At 45.2% G+C, this 27612-nt stretch overlaps 1 protein-coding gene across 1 annotated transcript in view; it reads left to right on the forward strand.

The window, feature by feature from the left end:
- Positions 1–14653: 14653 nt before the first annotated feature.
- The window catches only part of SLC6A5 (solute carrier family 6 member 5), a 38617-nt gene continuing 25658 nt past the window's right edge, over positions 14654–27612 (forward strand). The window contains exons 1-7 of the mRNA XM_026089340.1: positions 14654–14695; positions 20701–21216; positions 22482–22620; positions 24046–24177; positions 24579–24752; positions 25864–26005; positions 26416–26548. Coding sequence (XP_025945125.1) covers positions 14654–14695; positions 20701–21216; positions 22482–22620; positions 24046–24177; positions 24579–24752; positions 25864–26005; positions 26416–26548 — 1278 coding nt within the window. The remainder of the gene's footprint in view (positions 14696–20700; positions 21217–22481; positions 22621–24045; positions 24178–24578; positions 24753–25863; positions 26006–26415; positions 26549–27612) is intronic.

Genomic DNA, 27612 nt, shown 5'->3' on the forward strand with positions numbered 1-27612 from the left:
TTTTCCTTAACTGAATTTTATCTTTTTCATACACAAGTATTTTTTGAATCAAATGCTTTTTGACTGATTTATTCATCCATATGACAGTTCATTACTCTTCAAGTAACTGAGTCATTATTGAAGCAAGTGGGTAAGAGAGAGCTGTCAACAGAAAAATCTTAGCAAAATCAACAGTATCAGATCATCTTGCAGTCAGCTTTTATACTTGCCATTTGAAGCACTTAATTCAGTCAATGGAATAAGCAAGCGATGGCTGTGCTCTTACGGCTGTTTCACAGACGGAAAAGCTGTTTCTCTGTGCACCTGGATTTATTCCTTGCAAGAAATTGTCTTGATAGTCAACAGAGATGGGAAAAGGCATTCAGTAAACTCACAGGGGAGTTTAATGGGGTTTCAATAAAACAATCACACTTTCATATGCCTGCCAGAACAAGGTAACTTTTCCCGAGTTCTACCATTGCTCCTCTGGGATCATTCTGCTCTTGAATGTTTTCGATAACTTTGAGTGTTTGTATATCTTGTTATAGCACTGCAAGCAAAACAGAAGTCATTCTCATTAGTCAATATGCCTGATTAATATATTACCAGTATTGTAAACTGTATTTCTAGTAGGTCATTGCTAGTCATTCTGTTTTTCAGCAAATTCTGTTATTGCCAGACATATTTTTTAAAGCACTGGAGTATACAGATTTTTTGGAAGAGGATATGGACATATTTTCAAATTGCCTTCCCCATGTGCATTCACTCTGTTTAGTATGTGTATTTTCATTATTTAGGGTGTGTGTGTGCATAGTCAAATTGGTTTTGGGGGGTCTTTTKGGGGGGGGGGCTGTCAGTATTTACTATGCATTAAACAATCAGTCTGCTTAAAAAGATGATGGCAGGCAGCTGAAGGAAAAGTTATCTTGCTACCCTGTCTTGGTTGCTAAATTTTGGATTAGGAAAATCCTCTGTAGGATGGAGAACACGCCCCTTCCTGCAAGGAACTGAACAAGCTCGGCTTGCAGAATTTGGAGGAAAGCAGGGCAAACTGATGAGGCAGCAGAAAGGCACCCAGCTGTGGAGCAGGTACGGCAAGGCTGTGTCTGCAGTAGGGCCACCATCCAAAACTAAGCCTCGGAGATGACGGAAAGCAGAAGACTTCCCAGTCTGCGCAGAGGACTGTGTGAAATTTGCACTTCCAGGACTAGTATTTGAAGGGCTGCTTTGCTCTAAGAAAATGTAGATGTTGAAATAGGAGTTTTTGGCATCTTTCTCTTAAAAGGTGGAGTTAATTCATGTCCTACAAATGGATCTAGGCATCTTCCCTTTCAGGGTTAGTTACATAATATTATAGCAGAACTTCAATCAGTTCAGGAGTTTCTCTGTGCATAGAAATGTTCACTCAAAAAATGTTGCACAGCAGATCTCTCCCCACTCTATGGAATGTAGGTGTGATGGGGTTGCCTGCATGGGGCAACTGCCCTATCCAGTACTTGCAGTTTTCCCTGCAGAGGGGAGGACAGCTTGCCATACACGGCCCATGCTGAGAGCGTAGCAGCAGTTTAGTCTGGAGGTATAAGATGAGGATTACTGATAGACAGAATTATACAACAAAGCAACAGTCATGATCTACTGTTAGACTTGCATGTCACTCCTCATCCTCATCAATATTGCTAAATTCTCTCAAAGATCATAAAAAGACATTTGGTCCCATGAATATCATGAAATGGGAGGTAGGAAAACCCCCAACTGAACATACTAATCAGACATCAAGGGACAATGATAAATCTGGTTCTTGAATGCTGGACTCATATAGGATGATGAAAAGAAGTATTCGTGTGTGGAGAAATGGGGAGAGGGAGGGTAGGGGGCTAGGTAGGTATGTCGTGCTTTTGTGCATAAAATATTTTAAATGCACATTCTCTTTCCAGAGCATTTCACCTCTGCCTGCTCTTCCCTTCCTTCTGTAAAGAGTAAAATCTTAGATGGAGTTAGTCAAGTGTAATTTACCTTTTCTCTAGAACTGAAGCTGAATTAAGGAAATGGGTGCCTAAGCCTAGCTAGTAACAAGGGTGTATGAGGTAGAGAAAATTAACAGGAGACAATAAAATACCTATGTGGAACTTGATATAGTAATTGTCCAAACTTAGAACTCTTATGTGGTTTAAGAAAATGTCGCCAGATCGTATTACATTTGCCTGTACTTTATAGAAGTCTCTACAAGTCTAATTTCTTTTTCTCCTCACTCCCTACCAGCCTCTAGCAGCTTACACTGAGAACCTATTTTTCATGATCAGTAGCATGGAAACAAGAGTGAGAGCATGAGATATTACCTGGAGGGTTTTTACAGGGATTTACACATGGATCCGATGAAAGGCCAGCTGTAGATTACATAGATGACATTTCATCTTTTATGTTCCCTGGACTGCAGTTTGCGCTGGCTTGTCTCCCTCTAGTTGTGTGGAATTTCCAAGTGATATAAAAGCTTTCCGTAGGTATTAATAGTATTCTAGATGGTGGTTCTAGATACAAGCTCACTAGGCTCAATACCTTCAACACTAATCACGCAAAAAATAAATGCTGAGCATTCACATACTTATTCCTCCTTCTTTTGCCTGGCACTGTCCTAGTGGAAGCTGTATGTGGGGTCTGCTTGCCTGTCGTCACTAGGCCTGAGGTACTTGCAGAAATTCTTGATGGTCTTGCTGGGTTAAAAGGAGCATCAAATTAAGAGTTTCTAGGTGCACTGTTTGAACAATACTGACTGTTAGCTGATACTATCTTTTTAAGTTATGAGCTTCTAGTAGTATTCAGATCATCTCTGCAGAAGGAGCAGTGCTGTCTTCCAGATCTGCTTGCTATTTTTTACAGCATGGTTGAGGTCGGAAGGGACCTCTGGAGATCCTTGGGCTTTTGGATCCTTTGGATCCTTTTCCTTGGACTGCACATTAATTTTCAGCCTGTGGGCTTCTCTGTTGTTTATTGTTCCTGTATCTGAGACACATGCTTTCAGATTTTATTTCTGTCTGAATCAGCATTACATTGAGATGTGTGCTTGCATGATCCTTCACTTTCCTTGGAGGTTCCTCAATTTTCCTCAGGATCAGGGCTGTGAGATCTGGAATTTGTCCCTTGGTATGCTACAGACGGGAAAGACTTGTTTTCTTTTTGCCTGAAATGAAACCACTAATAATCATCAAGCTCAGGAGGAAACCAGAGAAAGGAATGCTTGGTAAAGTTCTGTGAAATTCTTCAGGTTAAAGTCTCCAGACACTGAAATCAATTTAATTTGTCTGTCTAAATGTTATTGCTTGAAGTTGAGTAATGTTTGTTGCTTTAAGACATAGAAATTGGATAGAAAGAGGCAGGAGCCTTCCTCTAGATCAAAGATCTCCGTGTGTGATCTGTTTTGTAACTATTTCTGTAAAGTAAAGTCTACTGCCTCTGATAAATTTCCTCTGACATAGGAGAGATGAGAATACTGACACTGAAGTAATTAGTTTGTCCAGATGGATGTAATTTATGATATTGCATACATCTGTGCAGCTATAAACTGTCTCCAGTCTTTGACCAGGTAGCTCACCATACCATGTCAGACCCTAGTTTGAAGAGCCTTGTGGCCACCTACTTTTAAGTGAAGGGAGTGATGACAATGCAGCTGAGTCAGCCCAGCTGTGTGTCCTCATCTGGCAAATCCCACACCTGTGCTGAGATGGCAGAACCAGCACACTCTGACTGAAGAACAAATAATTCCACTGTCAGTAAATCTCTTCAAAGTATATCATAATGACTAATTACATAGTTCCTATCAGTTTGCACAGTCATAAAAAAGGGGGATATGTTTATGATTGTAAAAGACAAATCTTCGCCACAACACAGGAGATACAGATATGCGACTGTTGCGAAAGGAGTGATGCACTTCACTTGTAAGAGGGAAGCAGCACTACGTTTATTGCAGTAAGACAGCGACTTAACAAAGTTCAGTTGTGAACAAGAACGATTTAACAAGGTTCGATTGGCAAGGTTCACTCAGTTATTTACTGCATGAAGGACAGGGTCAGATGTGTGTGCAAAAGAGACCCTCCCATTGAGTCACGAGATTCAGACTGGACCCCTTTGCTTTCTAAACTCCTTCAGAGAGGAGCCTAGGTGCTGCTGGATCCAGTCCTAGTCCCAGACTTGGTCAATGGTTTATGTCTAAAGGGGTGAGCGTGAAGGAAACCCTCCCGTTGAGTCACAAGGTTCAGACTGGACCCCTTTGCTTTCTAAACTCCTTCAGAGAGGAGCCTACATGCAGCTGAATCCAGTCCTAGTCTCAGACTTGGTCAACAGTTTATGTCTAAGGAATTATGTGCACAATTAGTCAGAGATATAACTCAGTAAAATTTTGCAAAGTTCAGCATGCTGTTAATCACTTACTGAGGCTCTGTCGCGGGTAAGGAATCTCTCAGCCTCGAGGAGTAACCTTGAGAGGCGTCCCTGCTCAAGGGGAGGTTCTGCAGTGCAGCCCGCTGCCGTGCAGGAGAGCTCCATGGGCTCTGGGCTGCCCCCTACTTATGGGGGGGGGGAGATGATTGACTCATAGTCATATTTGCATGCTGGACGGGCCTTAGCTGGCACATGCTCAACTAGCCCCTACAAATGTGCTGTTTACAGGGAGGACAGGTTGAGGGGGAGAGAGCACATCAGTGGGGGGGAAAGCAGTACACCTTCACAGTGACTTACAGGTTTTCCTGTGATTTTTGGATCGACTTGAAGAGGACGGGAGTACTCAAAGCTGCAGAGCAAAATACTTTAAGAAGAAAAGGCGGGGGGGAGAACCTGCAACACCTCCTCCCCACCAAGTATTTCTTAACGTTACTCAATGAACCACTATACTTGAAGCCTGTAATTCAAAAAGCTACGCTTCTGCAGTAAGGATAGTTGGAGACATTTAAATGCTAAGATTCAGCAGATGTCCTTGACATGCAGTCTTCAACAAAGTAGAAGCTGAAGTGGCATCTTGTTTCCTTAGAAACTGAGCAAGGGGGACTGAAAGTAAATTGTAACCCCTTCATCATAACTTGTCATGGAACAAGGGTGGTATTAAAATACGCTTTTTAGCTGATACATTTAAATAACTGTCAGGTGTATCTCCCATCAAACTAATTGGAAGTTTGAGTTGAAATATCAAAGCTACTTTGAAAAATATTATGCACAAAAAAGTTCTGTTTATAAATATTGATTATAGTGTTTCACAGTAATATTCTTTTCTTTTTACCAGCATCCAAGGTGGAAAGTGTATGCACAGAGGTACGTGAATGATGTAATCAACCACTGCATTGCACACCAGCACTATGGCACCAATCAAGTAAAGATTCTTCTACCTCTAGAATAAAATCTCAGAGGAAAAGTAAACTTCACAACATATAGTTCATGTAAAATGGAGAATGCAATAACTAGGGCAATGATGTTGTTAAAATATGAGAATTATGAATACTTCAAATACACAGGATTTGAGCTATATTCTAGTAAGTCTAAACAATACGTGAATTGGTTACTGCCATGTTTATTGCTGTAACTGCCCCAAAACCCAGGAACCAACTTGCTTATTAACTTGCTAAATTTTGCTATTCAAACTGAAAATTTACACCTTAGTTTTCCTATTATGTCTTTTCACACATTTTTACAAAAGCAATTCAGCTAAAAGAATTAAATTAGATGGGAAAATTGTTTACATAAATAGCTACATTGTAAAGCTTTGTTTTGAAGTATGACAGGATTTTTAAATTTCTGAGGAAGATAGGCATTTAATTTACTTGAAAGTCATRAGCACTGTTTAAATTCTAACCACATTCAAAAATCTTTAAATATTTTAAAAGTCATATTTAATTTTATGTTTGTAGATAGAGATGTGCAAGTGCCTTGGGACACGATATTTTGAGAAAGAGATGGAATAATTGCATTAAGTATAGATGAACAAGAATCTTCAGAGATCTAGAGAAGCTGACAGTTAAAGGAAGCAAGAAGAGACTGAGGTTGTTTTAACTCAAGGTAGAGAAGAATAAGGAGATGAAACTTAAATGTGTCTTTAAAAAAAAAAAAAAAAAAAAAAGCACACATGAGAAAGCCTTGTCCAAAGAGGAAAGGAACCATGTTTGTGGTATATAGGGCAATAGAGAAGGGCCTAACTCAAATCCAGAGCCTGGGTGAATCCTTAGATAAGAACTCACGCAGGGAGACTGAGGAGACAGTGGCGCTGATCGCCTGCAGGGGCCCATGAAATCTTGGCACTGTAGGTGTCTTCACCAGCTTCTGCTTTTCACCACCTTGAGTGGCTGGTCTGTTTGGTGAGCGGTTCTGGTGCCGGATGTGTGCCCATTTTGCTAAGACTCTCTCCTGTTCTCCCCACCAGCTCATGCAGCATCCCCCCACATGGCTGACAGAAGCAGATCTGAGTTGCCAACTTGAGCTGGGCTATGCCATGACTTGTAAGTGCACAGTCAAGAAGAGAGTAAGGTGTCATATGAGGCTTACTTAAGTCTGCTATTTTAGTACAAGCCAGGCCATTTTCTAGACTGTTTTTTCATGTCTCTACTGTTCTTCTCAGCTGTTGTAAATTTTGTGTTTTGTGAAGAATGATAACCTGCTGTGAAGAGGGGATGTTCTCAATTTAGCCATGAAGCAGGCGTGGTGAAAACTTCTGGTACATGGCCTGGCTAAGGCCAGGTAGTCCAGGGCTCCAGGGAGACAAGCTTTATCAGTTGAGGGCGGCTAAAACTACAGAAGGGTCCCTGTGAGACTTCCTAGATTTCTTCTCCTAATGGCAAGACAAAAAAGTTAGACTATCAAGTGCATATGAAAGCTGTTTTCTCCCTAACATAGAACAATGACCAGAGGAAAAAAAACAGCGGAAGAATGACAAAGACTTGCTGGCTTTGAGGACCTGTATTTTTGGGGTGTTCTGATTGAAGAAATCTTACTTTTCTTTTTCATAGATGTTTTTCATGGAATAAATTGGTCACATGTTTTTCATACTTTAAAAAAGGGGAGTCATATGGTGGGAGAAATGAAAGGACAACACATCATGGTCATCAGAGATTTCCTCTATTATTGATGTCTTTATTGAGGAAAGAGAGGTAGCCATCTGGGAATGCTTGAACCCTGATATTTTTATAAGAAATATTCAGCATTGACCTCTCATCTCAGAAAAGATCTTTCCTTGAAAACGTGAACATATTATGCTAGTGAATCCAGAGAATGAAAGATGTTAGCGTGGATGTCTTGCTGTACAGCATGAAATAGGCAAGACTGACATTTTGAAAATAAAAGTTGGGTAGGCTTAACTGAAAAGATTTGTTCATCTTTTATGAAAGCTACATTAAAATAAGAAAACAAATGGAAACTGGGAAATATAATCTTCCTTGTTAGTTGTTCATAGGGTTTTATAGATGGTGATCCTTTTCTTTTGGGGAAAAACAATAAAAACAAATGAGAAGTTGGAGTTATTTTTCATTGCTCTTGCTGTTAAAATCTCATGATGCTTTTTTTTTTTTTTTTTTAACAAAACAAAACAAGGCAAAAATGGCCACAAGGAAGGGGAAAAAAGAAAGCAAAGATCGACAGGGCAGCTTCTATAACCTGTGCTGATACATGTTTGCAACCTTGTCGCTGATGAGAGATAAGCCCAGTTCACCATTTCATCCATACTTGGACATGGAAGATATCAGGTATCTAAGACAATGCACCCTTTAACTGCCTTTCTAGTCAGATATGCGTAGTAATATTCCATCAGCCAAGCTTGACCCAGTAGGCCAGGCATTCAAGAAGAAGAATGCCAAATAGATAGGGAGGAAAAAGACGCTTGAGGGAAGATTTAGAATTTAGCTTGCATCTCAGGTGGCCAAAGCTGCAGTTCAGACACGGAAGGAAGGAATGACAGAGTAATTTTTTTGTCTTTGCAAATGGGACTCTACTTTCAAAATGTCAGGTAAAATTTTCCCAGTTTTTCCAAATTTTCCCATTTGTTCCAAATTTTCTTCATGAAAAACAGAATGAAAAAAACACAATGAAGCTGTTTTGCCAGAGCTGTGGAACTAGGCTTGCCATTTGGATTTCTCTGGACCTTTCTATTTAGGACATAACTTTAAGTTTCAGACTGATGAAGACCCCAGCATATGGAGGCATGGGCTGCCATGATGCTATATCTTACTGTTTTTAATACATTTTCCTGGCCTCTTGACTAACCTGAGAAGTTAAAGACCACAAGAAGGAGCAGATAAGCAAACTATATTTTTTCTACTGCTAACACCTAATTTCAAATTTGTCAGTTTCTCCATTAATTTCTAGTACCTTGTGCCTGTTCACCAAGCATGATTTTGAAACTACTTTTGGATTGTATCAAATCTATTTCTAGAATGAAGTTAGTCTTTCTGCTGTAGAATATTGATGACTTCATTGTAACTGTACATAACAGGTAGAATTGGGCAGTTGTTATCTTGGACAAAGGTGAGGCTCTCTTTGTCTCATGCTTTGCACCCAAAGTTTCCTGATCTCAGGATCCTTAGAGAGGTGGCTGCTGGAATACTAGATTTTCTTTTTCCTGCAACTCTGAGAAATCTGATTTTGTTGATTCTGATTTCTTCTTAATAAAGTCCAGTGGGATGTTATGGTAAAGGGAGAGAGCTAATAAACCCAGGTCAGCTTATGATATGTGCAAAGGACAAGAAATAAATGAATAGCCAAATTGGAAGGGACACATTTAATGCCAGTGTGCTGAAAATGCTGAAGTTTTCAGGGAGGATTTCTAGCAGCATGATGCAATTTGGAAAGCACAGTATGGATTATTAGTTCACAGAATCACAGAATCGCTGAGGTTGGAAGGGACCTCTGGAGATCATCTAGTCCAACCCCCCTGCTCAAGCAGGGTCACCTAGAGCACATTGCACAGGATTGCATCCAGGCAGGTTTTGAATATCTCCAGAGAAGGAGACTCCACAACCTCTCTGGGCAACCTGTTCCAGTGCTCTGTCACCCTCACAGTGAAAAAGTTTTTCCTCATGTTAAGATGGAAGTGTCTGTGTTTCAGTTTGCGCCCGTTGCCTTGCGTCGTCACTGGGCACCACTGAAAAGAGTCTGGTCCCATCCTCTTGACACCCTCCCTTCAGATACTTGTACACGTTGATAAGATCCCCTCTCAGCCTTCTCTTCTCCAAGCTAAACAGGCCCAGCTCTCTCAGCCTTTCCTCATAAGAGAGATGCTCCAGTCCCCTAATCATCTTTGTGGCCCTTCGCTGGACTTGCTCCAGTAGTGCCACATCCCTCTTGTACTGGGGAGCCCAGAACTGGATGCAGGACTCCAGATGTGGCCTCACCAGGGCTGAGGAGAGGGGCAGGATCACCTCCCTCAACCTGCTGGCAACACTCTTCCTGATGCACCCCAGGATACCATTGGCCTTCTTGGCCACAAGGGCACATTGCTGCCTCATGCTTAACTTGGTGTCCACCAGCACTCCCAGGTCCTTCTCAGCAGAGCTGCTTTCCAGCAGGTCAACCCCCAAACTGTACTGGTGCATGGGGTTATTCCTCCCTAGGTGCAGGACCCTGCACTTGCCTTTGTTGAACTTCATGAGGTTCCTCTCTGCCCACCTCTCCAGCCTGTCCAGGTCTCTCTGAATGGCAGCACAGCCCTCTGGTGTATCAGCCACTCCTCCCAGTTTTGTATCGTCGGCAAACTTGCTGAGGGTGCACTCTGTGCCTTCATCCAGGTCATTGATGAAGAAGTTGAACAAGACTGGACCCAGTACTGACCGCTGGGGGACACCGCTAGCTACAGGCCTCCAACTAGACTCTGCACCGCTGATCACAACTCTCTGAGCTCTGCCATTCAGCCAGTTCTCAATCCACCTCACTGTCCACTCATCTAACCCACACTTCCTGAGCTTGTCTATGAGGATGTTATGGGAGACAGTGTTGAAAGCCTTGCTGAAGTCTAGGTAGACAACATCCACTGCTCTCCCCTCATCTACCCAGCCAGTCATTCCATCATTAAATCATTGCAAGGTGTCCTCAAGACATTGTCATATTGCCATGTCATTATGACTACAGACTATGAAAATACATAATAAGGACTGATTCATAGAGGGGCTTTTGTACTGATTAAGTGGTACAAAACCAGTTTAAGTCCTTGGAGTCAGACATGTCTTCTCAAGGGTATGTGTTGCTGAACAGTGGGGGAGAGAAGGGAAGTTGCTGCCCATGTTTACGCAAACCCTCCAGTGATGTGACCTGCCTGAGGTCACCCTAGAGGCTCATGGTAGAGCTAAACTCCATCCTTGTGTCTTCCTGGCGAGATTCCTCCCTCCTCTGCTTTCATCCATGGGCTGTCTGCACTGTACCCGTTGATGTCTGTTTCTTTAGCTACAAAAGACAGATGATGATGTTAACCTGTGTTTTGTCAAGTTGTTTGCCATGTAAGATAAAAATGTGCTCTGAGTGTCCTAGATAGATGTGGCTTATTAGGAAAGGGTAAAGAAGGATTAAATGAAAAAAGTACTTGGGAGAAACTGCTGGTTGAAATATCTTCTGTGGTGATCTTTTTTTCATATGTTTTACCATCTTACTGGTATTTGACTGTGGGAGTGAACTGGGAATTTTAATAAGAGAACAATCCTGACACTGAAGTCTGGCTTCAATTTTTCCATCTTCTGGATAGTAAATCACCTTGAATTTTTCCTATGACCAAGACAATAAGCACACTTGGAGCTCAGTTTTGAAGCTGCTCAGAATTTCAAAAGATTGATCAAGTGGGTTATTAGGAAATTTAAAAGTGAACATTTAAAGAAAGAAATTTTGTACCTTAGAAGAGCAGAGTCATGGTAGTTACCTTGAGATTTATCCTCAAAGAAATGCTTGAACCTAATTTCAATATGTAGACCAGTAGAAGCTTACTTGCATTTTCTAACTGATTTTCTAAATGTTTTTAAGCAATTCAGTGTTTTTGGTCTGAATCTAATACCCAAAATACACCACACAGAATGTTTTGGGGAGTAAATAATATTTGTAATCTAAATCCCCATTTCAAATATTGTTAGAGTCCTCTCTTCAGAAGTAAAGTCAAAAGTATACTACAATTCAAGTGCAGTTCAGCCTAACTAAAAGCACTGTGGGATTACACAGCATAGGTCTGTGCTTAGTGAAGGGCAAACGTTATGGGATTATAAAGCTTTGACTAACAGCTGAGAAGGCTTTGAATAACAGCCACATGTGTACAAGTTGCAAGCCAGATTCTCTGCTGTGATGCCAGCCCCTTTGAGCCATCTGACAGTGCAATGGACCTGAAAAGTGGCTATGTAATATATCCCTATCTTCATTTCCTCAACCCTGGGGTAGTTCCCAGCTGCCACAGTGCTGGCATACCAGACTTTCTCTTGCCCAAATTTTTAGACCGTAGAATAGGAGTTTTGGCTGGAATTACACACCGAGCCTGCTAAAGAGGATGTAATTAGGTGAAGCACTTCCACCAGAGAGATTCCAGTAGAGCTATTCAGAAGTATACCAAGGCCAGTTCAGTTCAGAACTGGGAGTTACTACTACATCCCCCCAACAAGCTGTACCCAGGTGCCCATGGCTGCAGCTGAAAATACACCCCTATTATTTACTCTTCAGCCAAAATAAAGGAAAGCTGGATTTAAACTATGACCTTGGAAGTTCACTGCTCCTATGAATGTCTTACAAACTGTTCACTGATTCTGATTTACATCTCAACATTGAATTGACTAATCAACACTGTATAAACAGATGGATTTATTTGTTTTGCACTCTTTATGATGAAGTGTGGGATTTTCACATGCTGATAGAGGGATCACAGTTCGGTCATTATCTCTGTATGACAATCACCATGATCCAATCCACTAATATAGTTGGAAAGACAGAAGGAAAAAGAAAAAGAGATTGGGAAGCACTGTTGTTTAAATAAACCCAGTACTTCCTATGAGGGAGCACAGACAAAGTTTAGGGTTTTTTTTCATTTCTTTTCTTTTTTCAGTCAGAACTTCAAAGGGTCCAATGACTGTCGTGATGTGCCTTGTGAAATACTGAAGTAGTTATATTAGTACATTTGGATTCTGCTTTTTTTAAAGTGGGACCATGTAGTAAATGTTATTGCTGCTATGGGAGCATTCCCACAACAATCCTGATGGATATGTATGCCACTATTTTTCATTCTTATTATTTTTTGATTCAACAGTCCGAAGTGAATATGAAACTGAGTGAAAGCAAAGGAGGTAGGAGACCTGCATGGATGAGCAAGGAGCTCCTGGCAAAACTCAACCAGAAGAAGGAAGTATACAGAAAGTGGAAAGGGGGACAGGCCACTTGGGAGGAATATAGGAATGTTGTCAGAGTATGCAGGGATGCGACGAGGAAGGCTAAGGCCCGTTTGGAATTAAATCTGGCTAGAGATGTCAAGGACAACAAGAAGGGCTTCTTCAAATACATCAGCAGCAAGAGGAAGACTAGGGAAAATGTGGGCCCTTTGCTGAATGGAGTGGGTGCCCTGGTGACGAAGGATGCAGAGAAGGCAGAGTTACTGAATGCCTTCTTTGCTTCAGTCTTTACTGGTCAGGCCAGCCCTCAGGAGCCCCAGACCCTGGAGGCAAGAGAGAAAGTCTGGAGAGAGGAAGACTTTCCCTTGGTGGAGGAGGAGTGGGTTAGAGATCATTTAAGCAAACTTGACACCCACAAATCCATGGGCCCTGATGGGATGCACCCACGAGTGCTGAGGGAGCTGGCGGATGTTATTGCTAAGCCACTCTCCATCATCTTTGAAAGGTCATGGAGGACAGGAGAGGTGCCCGAGGACTGGAAGAAAGCCAGTGTCACCCCAGTCTTCAAAAAGGGCAAGAAGGAGGACCCAGGGAACTACAGGCCAGTCAGCCTCACCTCCATCCCTGGAAAAGTGATGGAGCAGCTCATCCTGGAAGCCATCTCCACGCATGTGGAGGAAAAGAAGGTGATCAGGAGTAGTCAGCATGGCTTCACCAAGGGGAAATCATGCCTAACCAATCTGATAGCCTTCTCTGATGGAATGACTGGCTGGGTAGATGAGGGGAGAGCAGTGGATGTTGTCTACCTAGACTTCAGCAAGGCTTTTGACACTGTCTCCCATAGCATCCTCATAGACAAGCTCAGGAAGTGTGGGTTAGATGAGTGGACAGTGAGGTGGATTGAGACCTGGCTGAATGGCAGAGCTCAGAGAGTTGTGATCAGTGGCACAGAGTCTAGTTGGAGGCCTGTAGCTAGCGGTGTCCCCCAGGGGTCAGTACTGGGTCCAGTCTTGTTCAACTTCTTCATCAATGACCTGGATGAAGGGACAGAGTGCACCCTCAGCAAGTTTGCTGACGATACAAAACTGGGAGGAGTGGCCGATACGCCAGAGGGCTGTGCTGCCATTCAGAGAGACTTGGACAGGCTGGAGAGGTGGGCAGAGAGGAACCTCATGAAATTCAACAAAGGGAAGTGCAGGGTCCTGCACCTGGGGAGGAATAACCCCATGCAGCAGTACAGGTTGGGGGTTGACCTGCTGGAAAGCAGCTCTGTTGAGAAGGACCTGGGAGTGCTGGTGGACACCAAGTTAAGTATGAGGCAGCAATGTGCCCTTGTGGCCAAGAAGGCCAATGGTATCCTGGGGTGCATCAGAAAGAGTGTTGCCAGCAGGTTGAGGGAAGTGATTCTCCCCCTCTACTCAGCCCTGGTGAGGCCACATCTGGAGTACTGCGTCCAGTTCTGGGCTCCCCAGTACAAGAGGGATGTGGCACTACTGGAGCAAGTCCAGCGAAGGGCCACAAAGATGATTAGGGGACTGGAGCATCTCTCTTATGAGGAAAGGCTGAGAGAGGTGGGCCTGTTTAGCCTGGAGAAGAGAAGGCTGAGAGGAGATCTTATCAACGTGTACAAGTATCTGAAGGGAGGGTGTCGAGAGGATGGGGCCAGACTCTTTTCAGTGGTGCCGAGCGACAGGACGCGAGGCAACGGGCACAAACTGAAACACAGACACTTCCATCTTAACATGAGGAAAAACTTTTTCACTGTGAGGGTGACAGAGCACTGGAACAGGTTGCCCAGAGAGGTGGTGGAGTCTCCTTCTCTGGAGATATTCAAAAGCCGCCTGGATGCAATCCTGTGCAATGTGCTCTAGGTGACCCTGCTTGAGCAGGGGGGTTGGACTAGATGATCTCCAGAGGTCCCTTCCAACCTCAGTGATTCTGTGATTCTGTGATTCTTGACTTGATTGCACATGGATAAATAGATTGGAATATACTAAGAGTTCTGGATACCTAATTAACTTTTTTTATTAAATATATGCTTTATAGCTTTTTTTTTTTAATTCTACTTTTTTTGACCCTTTCCCATGGCAAAAAGTGGAGAATTAAACCCATGTTTATTATGCCCTGTATTGAAATTATGCCCTGTGAYTAAGGAAAATGTCTGGCCAGATGAAGAAACATGTATGTATGGGTTAAATAGCTGTTAGGAGCATAAATGCCTGGCCAGTGGTGCAGAAATTTCCTCCAGATGCTTCTGGGATTTTTCCCCCACCTGATCCCCCCCTTTTCTTCATTTCCATTATTTACAGCAGTCTCCACTGAAGAAGTTAAATTTCTCAGGGACCTGACTCTTTCTTACAGTGAGCATGCCTGACTTTGACAATTATCTGAAAATCCAAGGCCATCCGGTGAGTTATCCAGGTTAAAGCAGACGAAGACAAGCACATCAGAAAGTGTGCAGTGTAGCTAATAAACAGCAGGATGAGCCTGAGGCATTTCACAGGAGAAAAATATACAGGTAATTATCACTTTAAAGATTTTACACTCTCCATTATCTGGACATAATTGACTGAGAAAGGCAAAATATTGCTGCCTGATAAGGTGAATCTTTGGTTTTATAAAGAGTCTGGACTCTCTGCATGTGAACATTCTGTTCAGGTAACTGAAGGCTATAAATATTCATACATACAGCTAGAATGAAAAGAGAAGCACAAGAAATTAAAAGCAAGGTATTACTTTGTAAGATCTGGCAAATTGATATCTGCTTTTGGCTGGTTTTGCTTTGTCTCAGCTGGGTGAATACAATGTTTTTCATAGCTTTGCGTTGTGTATTGTTAAAGTTAAACTATTATATTGGTTAAAACTATAAGAAAAAATATGATCTTTTTTACACATATAAATATATCAACATTTCTGTGTTGCCCCAAACTGGAGGTTCTCTGCAAGATTGCAAAGCTTTAGATGGGGTAGGTTTATACACGAGGGAGAGGCTCAAGATTCAATACACACGTATACATGCTGGGAGAATTCGTATGACCATGCACATCTATGCACTCGTATCTGTCAGGCTAGAAATGAGACCAGGAGTAGCAAAGACTTTCTCACACTCGCTGAGGACTTGTTTAAATTCACCTGTTTCACTCGCCCATAAGTCTAAAAGTCGAATGAAAAACACATTTGCAGGTCGTATCTACAAAGTGCACGTTAAAGATTGAATCAGTATATTTCACATGTAATGTTTAAGTACATCTTTCTAATCTATTTACTCTTAATAAAAAGTTGTAATCTTAACTGGGCATATAAGATAAAGCATTCCAGAGGTCTTCACATCTTTCCTGATCCTTAACGTTGCCATTTGTCTTTCAGTTTTAAAGGAGAAAAGAGTAAATGGCCCTAACAAAACCCCTAACAAAGCAGCTTTCTCTGGATTTGCCAAAGAGCTGTGTGCAAGAGAGGTGAGACCACGGAGGTGAACGAAAGGGGAGGGAAGAAGGAGACCTCCAGCTATTTACATGAATCCGTGTGCTGTGCGGATTGCTTGACACGAGCTGAATTCCTCCTCTAGTGAGGACTCTGGGACAAGCGATGACTTCAGAGTATCGCACTTGCGTAGGCGGTAAAGGCTGCAGCTAGAAATACTGGGAGAAAACGGGGGGGGGGAGGGGCGCAGCTATGGGCGCAGTTTCTTGCTGTGACTGCCCGCATCAATTTTAGGCAAACTTTCCAGAAGAAATGAAGGAGAGGGGGCAGGTTTAAAATCAGTAGCTGCAATGCTTAGCCTAGTCATAAAGTAGCCAGAACCGAGCCTGGGGGGTTTAGCTGGGGGGCGGGCACTGCGTCGGTGTCTGTCGGCGGGCTTGGGCTATTCGTAGGGCGGTTTCACCACTTGCTCATGCAGTGACTTTGCTTTTCTGCTCACGCAAGGCACGAAATCGACGTAATCGCGGGAAAGTGCGTGTTACCGGGGGAGGGGGGTCTCGGAGCGGGCCGGTTTGCGTGGCCCGGCCCGGCCGGGGCTAYTGGCCTGGCCCGGGCCCCTCGGCGCGGCCTGGCCCCCTGCGTGAGCGCGTTTGCCTCTCCGCAGAGAGGGCGCAGGGCGAAGGAAAGGTAGCGGGGGGGGAGGGGGGAAATCAATCGCTATTTTTCATCTTCGACAAAGTAATTAAGATGGGAGTCGCTCGTTATCCGCTCCGCGGGGCCGCGGCTCCCGGCAGCGGCCCCTCGCCCCCCGCTTGAAGCCCCTCGGCGGCAGCGGGGCTGGGGCGGTGCGGGCGGCAGGGAGCCGTGTGTCCGCCGCGTCCCCCCCGCGGCAGCCTCGGTGGGCACAGCTTTGGGAAGCGGCGTGCGGCGCAGAGCCCGCCAGGCAGGACGGGCGCGCGTCGAGGGTGAATGATGTCGCCGCTGTGCGGGAGGAAGGGCAGGCGGGTGGGTGCGGAGAGCGCCGCAGCCAAATCCTTTTTCTTTAGTACCTCTAGGTACTCTAGAGGTTCGCTTTTCGGTAGACACTTGGAAGGGACGATGAGAAACCAAGCAGGAGCTCAGAAAAGTCATGTTAAAGAACTGACTGTTAACCGGGAGATTCACCTTTTGAGTTTTTTGTTTTGTTTTTGAAAGGAACAGTACCTCCGAAAAACGAGTAACAGAGCATAGCTTTTTTTCCGTTTAGACCAAGGACAGGTGTTTCCGTCTGAGACTGTATATGTAAAGAGGCAAGTCAGCTTCAGCATGACTTGGAGGAAGTTTGACTTTACAGTTTCGATAGCCGGAGACTGGGATATTAGGAAAAGGGAAAACATTTGAAATCCGAGTTCATGTTTCTCTGTGGGTTTCCCTCTTGTCCGTGCACGTGTGCTTCCCTCCCGTCCTCGGCTAGAGCCTCCCGACGTGACCCTTGGAGAGCGCCCTTCCCCGAGGGCAGCCGGGGGTGCGGGATAAAGATCAGCGCTTTTTGGTTTTGTGCAAGTAAAGGAGATAAATTCCTCTGTTCGAGAGGTGAAACCTTGATTTCACGTTTCAGTGCTGATCGAAAAGGAAAGAATATTGCTTAGAAAGAATTGTGAAGGATGAATTCAGCCAATTTTCTGAAAAACAAAATAAGTCAACCCTGGGAATCTAGAAGAGGTTTCGAGGGTCTTTCTGACCAAAATACTTCTTGGATTGCCGCCTTGTCGCTTTTAATTTGCTCCATGCCTTTAGAGGCATTAATATAAGCTGAAGGGCAGCATAACTGAGCTAACGACCCTGCTCTGTTCCCTGGCTTTAAACGGATTGCTCTGCGCCTAAAGTATGCGTTAACAAAGAAACAATGCAAAATACCAGTGATTACCCTCCTCCTGCCCCAATAAAGCTTGTTTCTATATATGCCTCTCTATTTCTGAATAGAAAGAGGCGAGTATATCGAAAAACATGGACGGAAGAGTGTATTTAAAGAGAGAAATCTACAGTAAACTACACTCTGTGCATGGAAGTGTTCATATGTAAAAATACGTATATATGCATATTATAATTATATATCTAGAAAGAGAAGGTAGGCACACATGTTAACCTGAATATGTTTTAAGCAACAACAGAAAAGTTAGTGCTAGCTGTGTTGTAAAAACGCTCTGAATCTGCTGTAAGGCGAAAGCATTTTTCAGTTGGGAGACCTGCTGATCTTTTCTGAGAAAAACGATTTTCTATGTTCTGCTTTGCTAGTCCCAATCTTTTTTGCTTTCGCGGTGCTTTTAATGATTCTTGCAGGTGCTTTTCTGCTTACATCTGCAATGACCAGGTGTAATGTAAAGAATCGGGCTGAATTATAGCGGAGATGGGCAGTCTCTGCAACTACACGTGCACGCTGAGCTGCAGCCTGACGCTCTCGGGCAGCGCTATCTGCAGTGGAACAAAGCTCTTCAGTCACCTGATAGGGGCTCACAGCTAATGATGGCATCAGGCACCGAGAGGCTTTGCAGAATTATCTGGGTTATTGGAAATTTTTTATTTATTCTGTCCATTGAAACCGACTTTAGTAACCCGTAAGATCAAGGACATATAAAAGAATAAACCTGGTACTGGGGAGTTTAGCCTCCCACTCCCCCAAACAGGCGCACACTTCACATTGCTTACACTAAAATATTATATATATATATATATATATATATAAAAAATATATCAGGAGAAGCTGACGCTAGCAGTGTGTGTGCGAAGGGACAGCATCGTTGTGACGCTGAAACAACGGGGAAGGTTGGTGAGGGAGCATGCAGGTTTGCCAATACATTTTCTTTCTTAAATGCCAACAAAATTACCTTGTGCCCGAGAAATCTTTGAGAAAGCACCTCCTAGCAAATAGCACTTCCGAGAGATCGTTATGGGTAGATTGCTTCGTTGCAAGAATGATTCCAGTCAAATTAACATCTCACTTTTAATGAGTATTTTCCCCCACTTTTCAAACAAAAAGGCTTTGGTGGATGCAGGAAGAACACCAACAGCCTCAACTACATTTGCCTTCATCTCTGCTCCCTCTTAACGGTTCTTCAAATAATTTTGATGAAAGAGCTTTATTGTGTGTATCGCTTTGATTTACTTACTTAGGATTGGGGTTCCCCCCCATAAGCCACCATAAAAATGAACTCCACTACAGTGTAGTCTGATGGTACAACTGGTGCAAGTCATAATTAAAATGTGTTTGTGTACTAGATACATAGCGAAATACTATATGTATATATTATTTCCATATATATATAAAACTATCCACTGTGAACTGCAGAAATGCAGAGACAAAAATAAAGGGAGCTGAATCACACATCATAATAAGGGAGAGGGGAGGGAGAGAGGTAGAAATGGAAGGTTTCTCCCGCTAGCTCTCTTGCTTTGGGTTCAGTAGGACGTGTTTCTCACATGTTCCCCCTAATTACCAGCAAGAAAGTTCTGCTGTGCTATTGCGGATTTGGTTTAGTAATCAGCCCCCATATGAGTCACACTGAACACGCAATCCCACTCCCGCGTGAGTGACAGCTAGCCAGCGCTCCGGCTTCTTGTTGTCCCTTTAAAATCTGAATCCAGRGGTAATGATTTATCAAACTCTTATTATCACGAAAATGTCAAACGAAGGGCACCTTGCTATGCACTGACGCAAACCCAGTCTTTCCCAAGGAAGTATAGAAAGCTTTGCTCTTGACTGAACAAAATCCAGTCCGTCAATTGCCTGTACAGCTGTTTTTACCTCTACCAGTTCAATCTGTTGCTATTTAAGGCATGGTAAGTGCTTGCTTTCCTTTCTTTGAGACTTAGAAAGGCTGACGGGAGTGTTCATCGTTAAGTCTGATTTTTGGATGCGTTTTGCTTGCTTCGGCGCTTTCTGCCGCTTCCCGCCTCGCTCCCCTCGCTCGGGGAAACGGCGCAGGAGGGGAAGCTGCCCGCGGTGCTGAAGGAAGGAGCTGCCCGCGGTGCTGATCGCGCAGCTGCCCGCGGAGCCGCCCGCGGAGCCGGCGGAGCTGCCCGCGGAGCTGAAGGACGGCTACCGCAGCCTGGGGTACGACTGCTGCCGGGGAAGGGGGTGCGCTGGGAGACGATGGTACACCGAAATGCTCTCAGATGGCGACTGAGTCCTGGCGGGTCTTATCCCTGCTACTGTGGGTTGGGAGACGGGACTAAGATGAAGAGAAAACTTTCAGCGGAAAGAGTGAAGGGCAGTTTTGTGTAGCCTTATTCTGTATAGGTTTGAAAAGAGGGTACATTTTTAAAGATAATTTAAAAGTGATAGAAAAGGTAGAGGATGGTTCGTCAATAACTTGTGTAACTTATAAGGGAATGTTTACAAAATTAAATCTTTAGAGTTGTGCGAGTCGAAAATGTAAGAAACGGAAGAGGGTAAGGCAGCTATTAATGACTGTAATTCAGCAGTGGTGGTGCGGTTATTTCCCCGTCTTGCTGTCAGGTTTTAGAAGATGACAGCCAGCTCAGAAACGCTCACCAGTACTATTTCGCTTGTTTTTTAGCATCTCCGGCTGCCTACAGGGCAGCTTGTCTATTGCCTATATGGGGGGGGGGGAAGCGCCGATGTGCATTGTTGAATGACAGAAAGGAAATGGGGCGTAAAATTAAAGAATCTTTCTACACTGGTGATAGGGAAGGGAGCATCCTACAGCCGTGATGTGAAATCTAACGAGGTCTGGCGGCGCAGTGCTGTAGAAACATTTATCTAAAATTCAAATTACAGGTTTGAAGCCACTGTTCCTTACTGGTTTCTTCCCCAGAGAATTAACGCTGAAAGAGAGGGCAAAGGGTTGAGCCGGAGCACCTCGAAATTTGTCGACACTTTTCTATCTTGATTTCCTAGCGCAGGCCTTTTGTGCACGGGGAAAGAAATTCGTAAAATCTGTGCAGTCTCAACAGACCTTTTTTTTTTATAAAATATGTGACGTCGTTATTTTAGGATTACGCCAGTCAAAGGGATATGAGCAAGCAGGTTGTCAGCAGTTCTGAAACAGTTGCTCCTGGACCAAATGAAGGTGCGGGAGTCGTAAGAATCAACCCCGAAAATGAGCCGCAGAATGTCCCATCGCAAGTCCCGGCCCCGATGCCCAGGCTTCCCCGACCTCTCTCTAACGACAACAAAATACTTCCTTCTGAAGAAGTCAAACCAAATGATTTTGAGAGGACCAAAGTCGGGACCTGCACCCCAGTGCAAGTCAACTCCACCCTCCGGAGGGAATCTATAGAGACCTTTCCGTACAAGCACGCCCCTGGGGTAGGAGCCGCCGGGCAAGCTGCTATCCCTCATTGCAAAATTCCCGCTTTGCAAAGCACAGACGGGGACGCTAACCTAAACCTTAGTAAGAGTACACTGGAGCGAAACAATGCCAAAGGCGCCTGGGTGACCTTGAGCCAGAGTACCGTGGTGTTGGGCACAGATGGCAACACTTCTGTTCTTCCTGGCAGAGTCGAGGGGGTAAGTTGGCTCCCTGTACTTTTTCTTTTCCCCTCCATCTCGTGAAAGTAAGAGATCCTTGCCATTCAGCACCGATTTGGGGCTGAAGATCTAAAAATATAAATTGGGAGCGGTTCCAGAACAGGTCGGGGTTGGGGCTGTGCGATGAGGGGGGAGGGAAGAGAAGGGAAAGAGTGTCACAAATAAGGTGGCGTACTGCTGGCGATTGCTAATAATGCAATATCAGCATAAACGACGATCAATAGTTGCCAGCTAGTTCCAATGTGCGCACCGAGCCGTGCTGGTCAGTATAACCGAGGCTCCCTGGGATCAGTGCGTGTGCACGTGTGTGTTTGTGTCTTGGGGAGCGGAGGCTCCTAAGCTCGTGACCTGAGTCTGTGCTAAGGGAAATAACAAAGTAGGACATTTCGAGGTAAGTATCAGTTACACTTATCTCTTCGCTCCAACAGGAGAGTTTGCACCTATGTTACAAAGGCAGGCGGTTGCCGGCCTGGGCCACCAGCCGGAGGCGGTACGCGTGTGCGTGCATCAGTTCCGCCTCGGCGCGTGGGTGAAGTCCTTTCCCCGGCATCAGATGCGAAAGGATGTCCCTGCTGTCCCCCTCCTCTAGTCAGTCAGGCTTGGTCGGTTGATCAAGCCCTGGCGGTTGAATGCCTTGGAGCCTGTAACCAAAAATAAGGCGAAATCGATCAACCAACTCCCCGAGCTGTCAAACCCTGCCAGCCCTGTCCCTGAGCCCCTCCTCCCCGGGGGGGGGGGGTAGCGATCTCGGGGGTCACTGTCCTCCCCCTCCCCTGCGGCGTACAGATCTGGGCTTACCCTAAAGGGCGGGGGGGCGAAGGCAGCTTCATTCAGTAAAAGCATTTTTTTACGTCCTTTCTGCCGGTGCCTTGTGCGCCTCCGGGGAAAGGGCCCAGGCCTTACTGGGGAGAGACAGATCCGTCCAAGGGCGCCCTGCGCGCTCCCGCTGCGCGGGGGGGCCCGGGCCCGGGGGCCGCCCCCGCTGCCTGCCGCTGCCGCGGGAGCAGCCTGAGAGGCCCACGAATAAAAGCCCCCTCCCGATTTCTGTGGCAGAAGTGCTCGCCAGGCGCCCGGGCTGCGGCGGCGAGGGGCGGGCGCTGCAGGAAAGTCCCCCTCGACGCTGCCGCCTTCCCCCGGCCGCTCGCCGGGTGCCTGCGGTGGGCCGGGCGACCCGGGCACTGCGACGGTTGTTTGCAAACGTGGCTGTTTTCCGACCTTTCTTTTCTCCCCTCTCCCCACTTTAGGAAGACGATGTAGGGGATGAAAATAAAGCCCGAGGGAACTGGTCTAGCAAGCTGGATTTCATCCTCTCCATGGTGGGTTATGCAGTGGGGCTGGGCAATGTCTGGAGGTTCCCGTACCTGGCCTTTAAGAATGGGGGAGGTATGCTGGCTTTTTCCTCTCTCTCTTCCTGCAGTACTGTACGGGGCTGGGCCGGCCCTGCCTCGCCGGCGGGGACAAGCACAGGGAAGCGGCGGTCGGCGGCGCTGCTCGCCCGGCCGGGCAGGCAGCAAGCCGCCCCGCTGCGCCCAGAGCCAGGGCGCCTCCAAACCACCAGCGATTTAGCTAGGATCCTCGCTGGGCTTTCTGTAAAGAGCTGATGGTCAGATACGAACGTAGGAAAGTTCCGAAAAGATTTAATCAGAAGGTAGTGCTTTTCCTAAAAACACCTACGACTGGTGCTGGCTGGAGAGGAGGAAAACGAATAGCTTCATGGATTAAACCTGGGCAGGGTGGCGCTTTCCCAAAGGCGCTCCGGCCAACTCCGTCCTCCAGTTTAAACGCAGTCAGGTCTGAATCCGCAAATTGTGGGCCGGGGAAGGCGGATGGAGGAGAGGGAAGAAAGACCGAGACAAAGGACATTTGAGTAGAGACATATGTTGTTTTGAGCAGTTTGGGGCATTTCTTTCAAACCTCTCAATGATCGATTGAAAAAAATATCATTTGAAATAGAGCGAATTCTTCTCAGCAGAACAGAGGAGAAGAAAAGTTGAGAAAGGAGCCATGTCATTAATAGGTTACAGGGGAAAAAGAAGTTTCCTTGCAAAGATTCTGTCAATAGAGGCTCTGATTAAACTTCTGACAACCGGTGGGTGCAACTTTATTCCACCTACTGCGGCAGYAATCCTCCCGGCCTCTGAAGGTGATATAGATGCTGTGTTCATTTAAAATAACAGTTGCGCAAGTACTGTAAGAGCCATTCCGCGTGAGAGAGCTAGCGGTTTACAAAATGATTGATCTTTTAAAGAAAAAAAAATGGTAAGGTTTTATTTTCTTGTATAAATACGAAATTATAAAGGGGATGTGTTTTAGAAACGCTCTTCTAAAGCATCCGTTCTCCTCCCGAAAAATTCTGCCTCGAGCAAATGCTGGAAATGCAGAAACCCCCTCCGTCGTCGAGGAAGGAGCGGGGGCACTGGGAATCGATGACAAACAGATACTTTTTAATAACTGCAGCTCTTGACTAAATTGCCCTCAGTACCAGAGGCAGAAATCCTCCCAGCGCTTCTGCGCCGGAGACCCCATTTCGGGCCGAGGGGCGCGCTCCCAGCGGGAGCCGGAGGGGGGTGTCGGGGGGCGCCCGCGGCCGTGGGGAGGCGCTGCCCCGCGGAGGCTGCGCGGGGTTTTCCGCGGGGGGCCGCCCGCCGCACCGCACCGCACCGCGCCGCGCCGCAGGGCATCGGGCCGCGGGGAAGCGAATTAACTCTGATTGAATTAATGAATCCGCGCAGCCCCCGGCACCCCTCCGCGCCCCTCCGCGCGCGGTGACTCAGGTTGTTCTCTCTTTTCTCGCCCTCCTCCCCCAAGGTGCGTTTCTCATCCCCTACTTGATGATGTTGGCTCTAGCGGGGATCCCCATTTTCTTCCTGGAAGTCTCCCTGGGGCAGTTTGCTAGTCAGGGCCCCGTGTCTGTGTGGAAAGCCATCCCCGCCTTGCAAGGTGAGAGGCGAAGGGGCGCCCGGGGCCCCGTTTTGGGAGCGTGCCCCGCAGGCCTCCGTGTGCATGGCACTGCCGCGCCGGGCACGGCTTGAGCGCCGCAGTCTCCCCTCGCCCTTGAGCCCTCGCTGCCCAGATGCCCGGGCGCCCGCGGCCGCGCAGCTGCGCCCTAATCACAGTTTGCACCGCAGAGCTCCCTGCGCGCCGCGCATCGTGACCAGCGCTCGGGGCATGGCTTGCACGTCCCTTTTTTTTTCCTCTCGGAGACGCACTTTGTGACTGCCCCAAACGAAAATGTTCCTTTGCAGCGACCGTGACTCTTCTCCTAGGGCTCGCTGATGCTCTACTTCTATGTGTAATGATTAATTGTGTTATTATCTCTCCCTCTTTTTTTTCCCCCTTAGGCTGTGGCATTGCAATGCTGATCATCTCTGTTCTAATAGCCATATATTATAATATTATTCTGTGCTACACACTTTTCTACCTTTTTGCATCCTTTGTACCTGTGCTACCTTGGGCTTCCTGTAATAATCCTTGGAACACGCCAGACTGTAAAGATAAAAACAAACTTTTATTAGGTGAGTTGGGGCATCCTTCGCGGYCGTGTTTTGTTTCCAGAGCCGCCTTTGCTCTCCGGCCCAGCTGCGCTGCTGGGAGGCGGCAGCAGAGACTGCGGGTGACTCTGGTGCCGAGCCGGGTGCCCGGCCTGCAGGAACTATCTCTTCACAGTTAGTGTGTAGAGGTCTGTGCTGTGCGGCCTTTTAAAAATTTATGTATTTATTATTAATTTTTCTCATCAAAGCTGAATGTGACTTTTTAATCCGTAATACCAAAAAACAAGCGTTTTTCGACGAAAAACTCTCTGTAGGGGACAAAACACGGAAGCTCGTAATACGGCTAGCAACCTCTGGTTTCGATTGAAGACAACTTTTGGGCTTCTGGAAAGCTTATTCTTAATGAAAAAACGAAAACTGGTTTTGCAAGCGGCCAAAAACGTATAACGACCTGAAAAGCGGAAAATTAAACCGCCCCCCGGCAGTGCCGGAGCAGCAGCGTCAGGCGCCCTCTCCCCGCGGGAGCTGCGTGGCGGCGGCACAGCGGGGCGGCGCCGCGGGCTGAGAACTGCCGCACTCGGCGCACCCGCGGCGGGGCCTCGCTGCGGCCGCCGGGGAGGGGGGTCGGGGGGGGCCCGCTGCGCCCCCGCAGCTGGCGGAGAGAAACCGCCGCGAGCGGGAGCCTGGTTGGGGGCTGAAATCCTGCTGCTTCTTTATTTCGTGTTTTCAGTGACGCCGTTTCCTCTTTGCAGCTGAGCTTGTGTGTATCTCTAAATGTTTGCACCTATTTAGAAAGGAAGATTATGTATAAGATTATATACTGGACTCCTGAATTGTTTTACTATCTTTGCCTGGGATTAACTTTTGCTTGCCTGAATTAGATGCTCACCCATACCATCTGTTCTCTCTGTTTTCTTGACCTTTTTATAGATATTTCTGATAAAGGGAAGAAATCTGAGAAAGAGGTTTCAAGGCTTAGTGCTCTGAGATGCTTACAGCTTTTGTAAGCAAGGAGTTACAGTGACTTAACACAGAAGTAAAGTTTAAGTAGTAATATAAAGCATGACACAATGCTTTATATTATCATTTTACACCCAACCAGTTATTTCTCCTCTTTGCTTTAATTTCTTCCTAGATTCTTGCATTGTTGGTGACCATCCAAAAATACAGATCAAGAACTCTACTTTCTGTATGAGTGCCTATCCAAACTTGACTATGGTTAACTTCACCAGTGAAGGAAACAAAACGTTTGTCAGTGGAAGTGAAGAATACTTCAAGTAAGATCTTCCTTTGTTTAGAAATGCTAGGTTACTCTTTCTCTAAAATCTGCAGTAACGGACACAATAAATAACTGTTTGGAAGACTAGGAATACAATATCTAAGGATCTAACGACAGCATGTGATGCCTACTTATGCATACAAACAATGAAAGCTAAATTTCTAGAGACGTGTTATTTTTGCTCTGGTGCTTAGCACAGCTGGGGTGCTGGCCCATGCTTGGCATTTTTATCTGCTACTGCAATGCAGATAAATAAAACAATATGTGGTGCGCTTCACTGGAAGTTTCTGGAGAAACCATTCAGAGCTATGAAGCAATACAAAGTCTATACCGTAGGAACTTGCACCGAATTACTSTCTGCAGTTTCTGTCATTATTTTTTTTATTTTTGCCTTTTTTTGATTCTTAGGTACTTTGTATTGAAGATTTCAGCAGGGATTGAATATCCTGGTGAGATTAGATGGCCCTTGGCACTGTCTCTTTTCCTAGCTTGGGTGATTGTATATGCCTCCCTTGCTAAAGGAATCAAGTCATCAGGAAAAGTAAGAAAAATAGTTGCTATCATACACTTGCAAGAACGCATTGTGCTGCTTTAAGTGATTGATTTTCTTTTTTTAAGGCAGTAAGTCAGTGAAAACCATTTTCAACAAATGACTAAATATTAATGAAATGCTTTTTTTCTGTCCATTTATTCCTGTCTACCCAAAATAGAGAAAGCTAATTTTGGTTCAGTGTTTGTTCCCTAATCTTCAGTAACTTTAAAATGAGCCCTTTAACTCTGCTCTGCAGTTGGATGGCAAAAAAGGATGCCTTGGACAGCCTTCTCTACTCTACGTGGCATTGATCAGAAATTCTGCAGTCGCCTCAAATGTCACTGCAACCAAGGAAATTAAGTAATATTTTTAAAACTGGAACCAAAATAAACTTAAATTGTTCTATGGTCAGCATGAGCAGTGACAGCAGATATCCTGTTTTCCTAAATATTTGTGTTTCATCTTCCTAAAACTCCTCATTGCGGTAACCCAGCTCAGTATGCTAAAAAGACTAAATAAATAAATAAATAAATATATATATATAAAGCTGGAGCAAGAAAACGTAGATGTTTCCTGTTATAAATATAATGGATACACAGAGGTAATGCTTAGAAAGAAATTGATTTTATTTCCTTTATACCAACTGTATGGAATTTACATTCACTGTATGAAACCTGATCAGAGTAACTCCTTGAAATGCCTCTTGAAGCAGTAAGGAGAAAGTTGGGGAGGCAGCAGCAAAAGTCACTTAAACTCAGAGGATTCTGGTTGCTGTAAGAGTAAGGTTAAAGCGTAAAGAACTTTACAGATTTTGGCTAGAGTGTATTGCCTAACAGGTCATAATTTAGCCATTGTGTTTGATCACAAAGAGAGCTCTGCTCTGGGTTAGATATTGCTAATTAATAAACATTAAACACATAACCTCATTAAAATGATTATTAGGTCTATCTGGATGTTCCCAGGACCTTTTTGCATTGGGCCCATAAACATTTTCATGGTACTACATAATCATTAAGAGGTACAAAGAGTAATAAAAATTCTGCAGACTTAGTGGACTATGGAAGGATGATATG

Source organism: Apteryx rowi, unplaced genomic scaffold, assembly GCF_003343035.1.
Source record: "Apteryx rowi isolate R43461 unplaced genomic scaffold, aptRow1 scaffold_81, whole genome shotgun sequence".
NCBI classification, from domain to species: domain Eukaryota; kingdom Metazoa; phylum Chordata; class Aves; order Apterygiformes; family Apterygidae; genus Apteryx; species Apteryx rowi.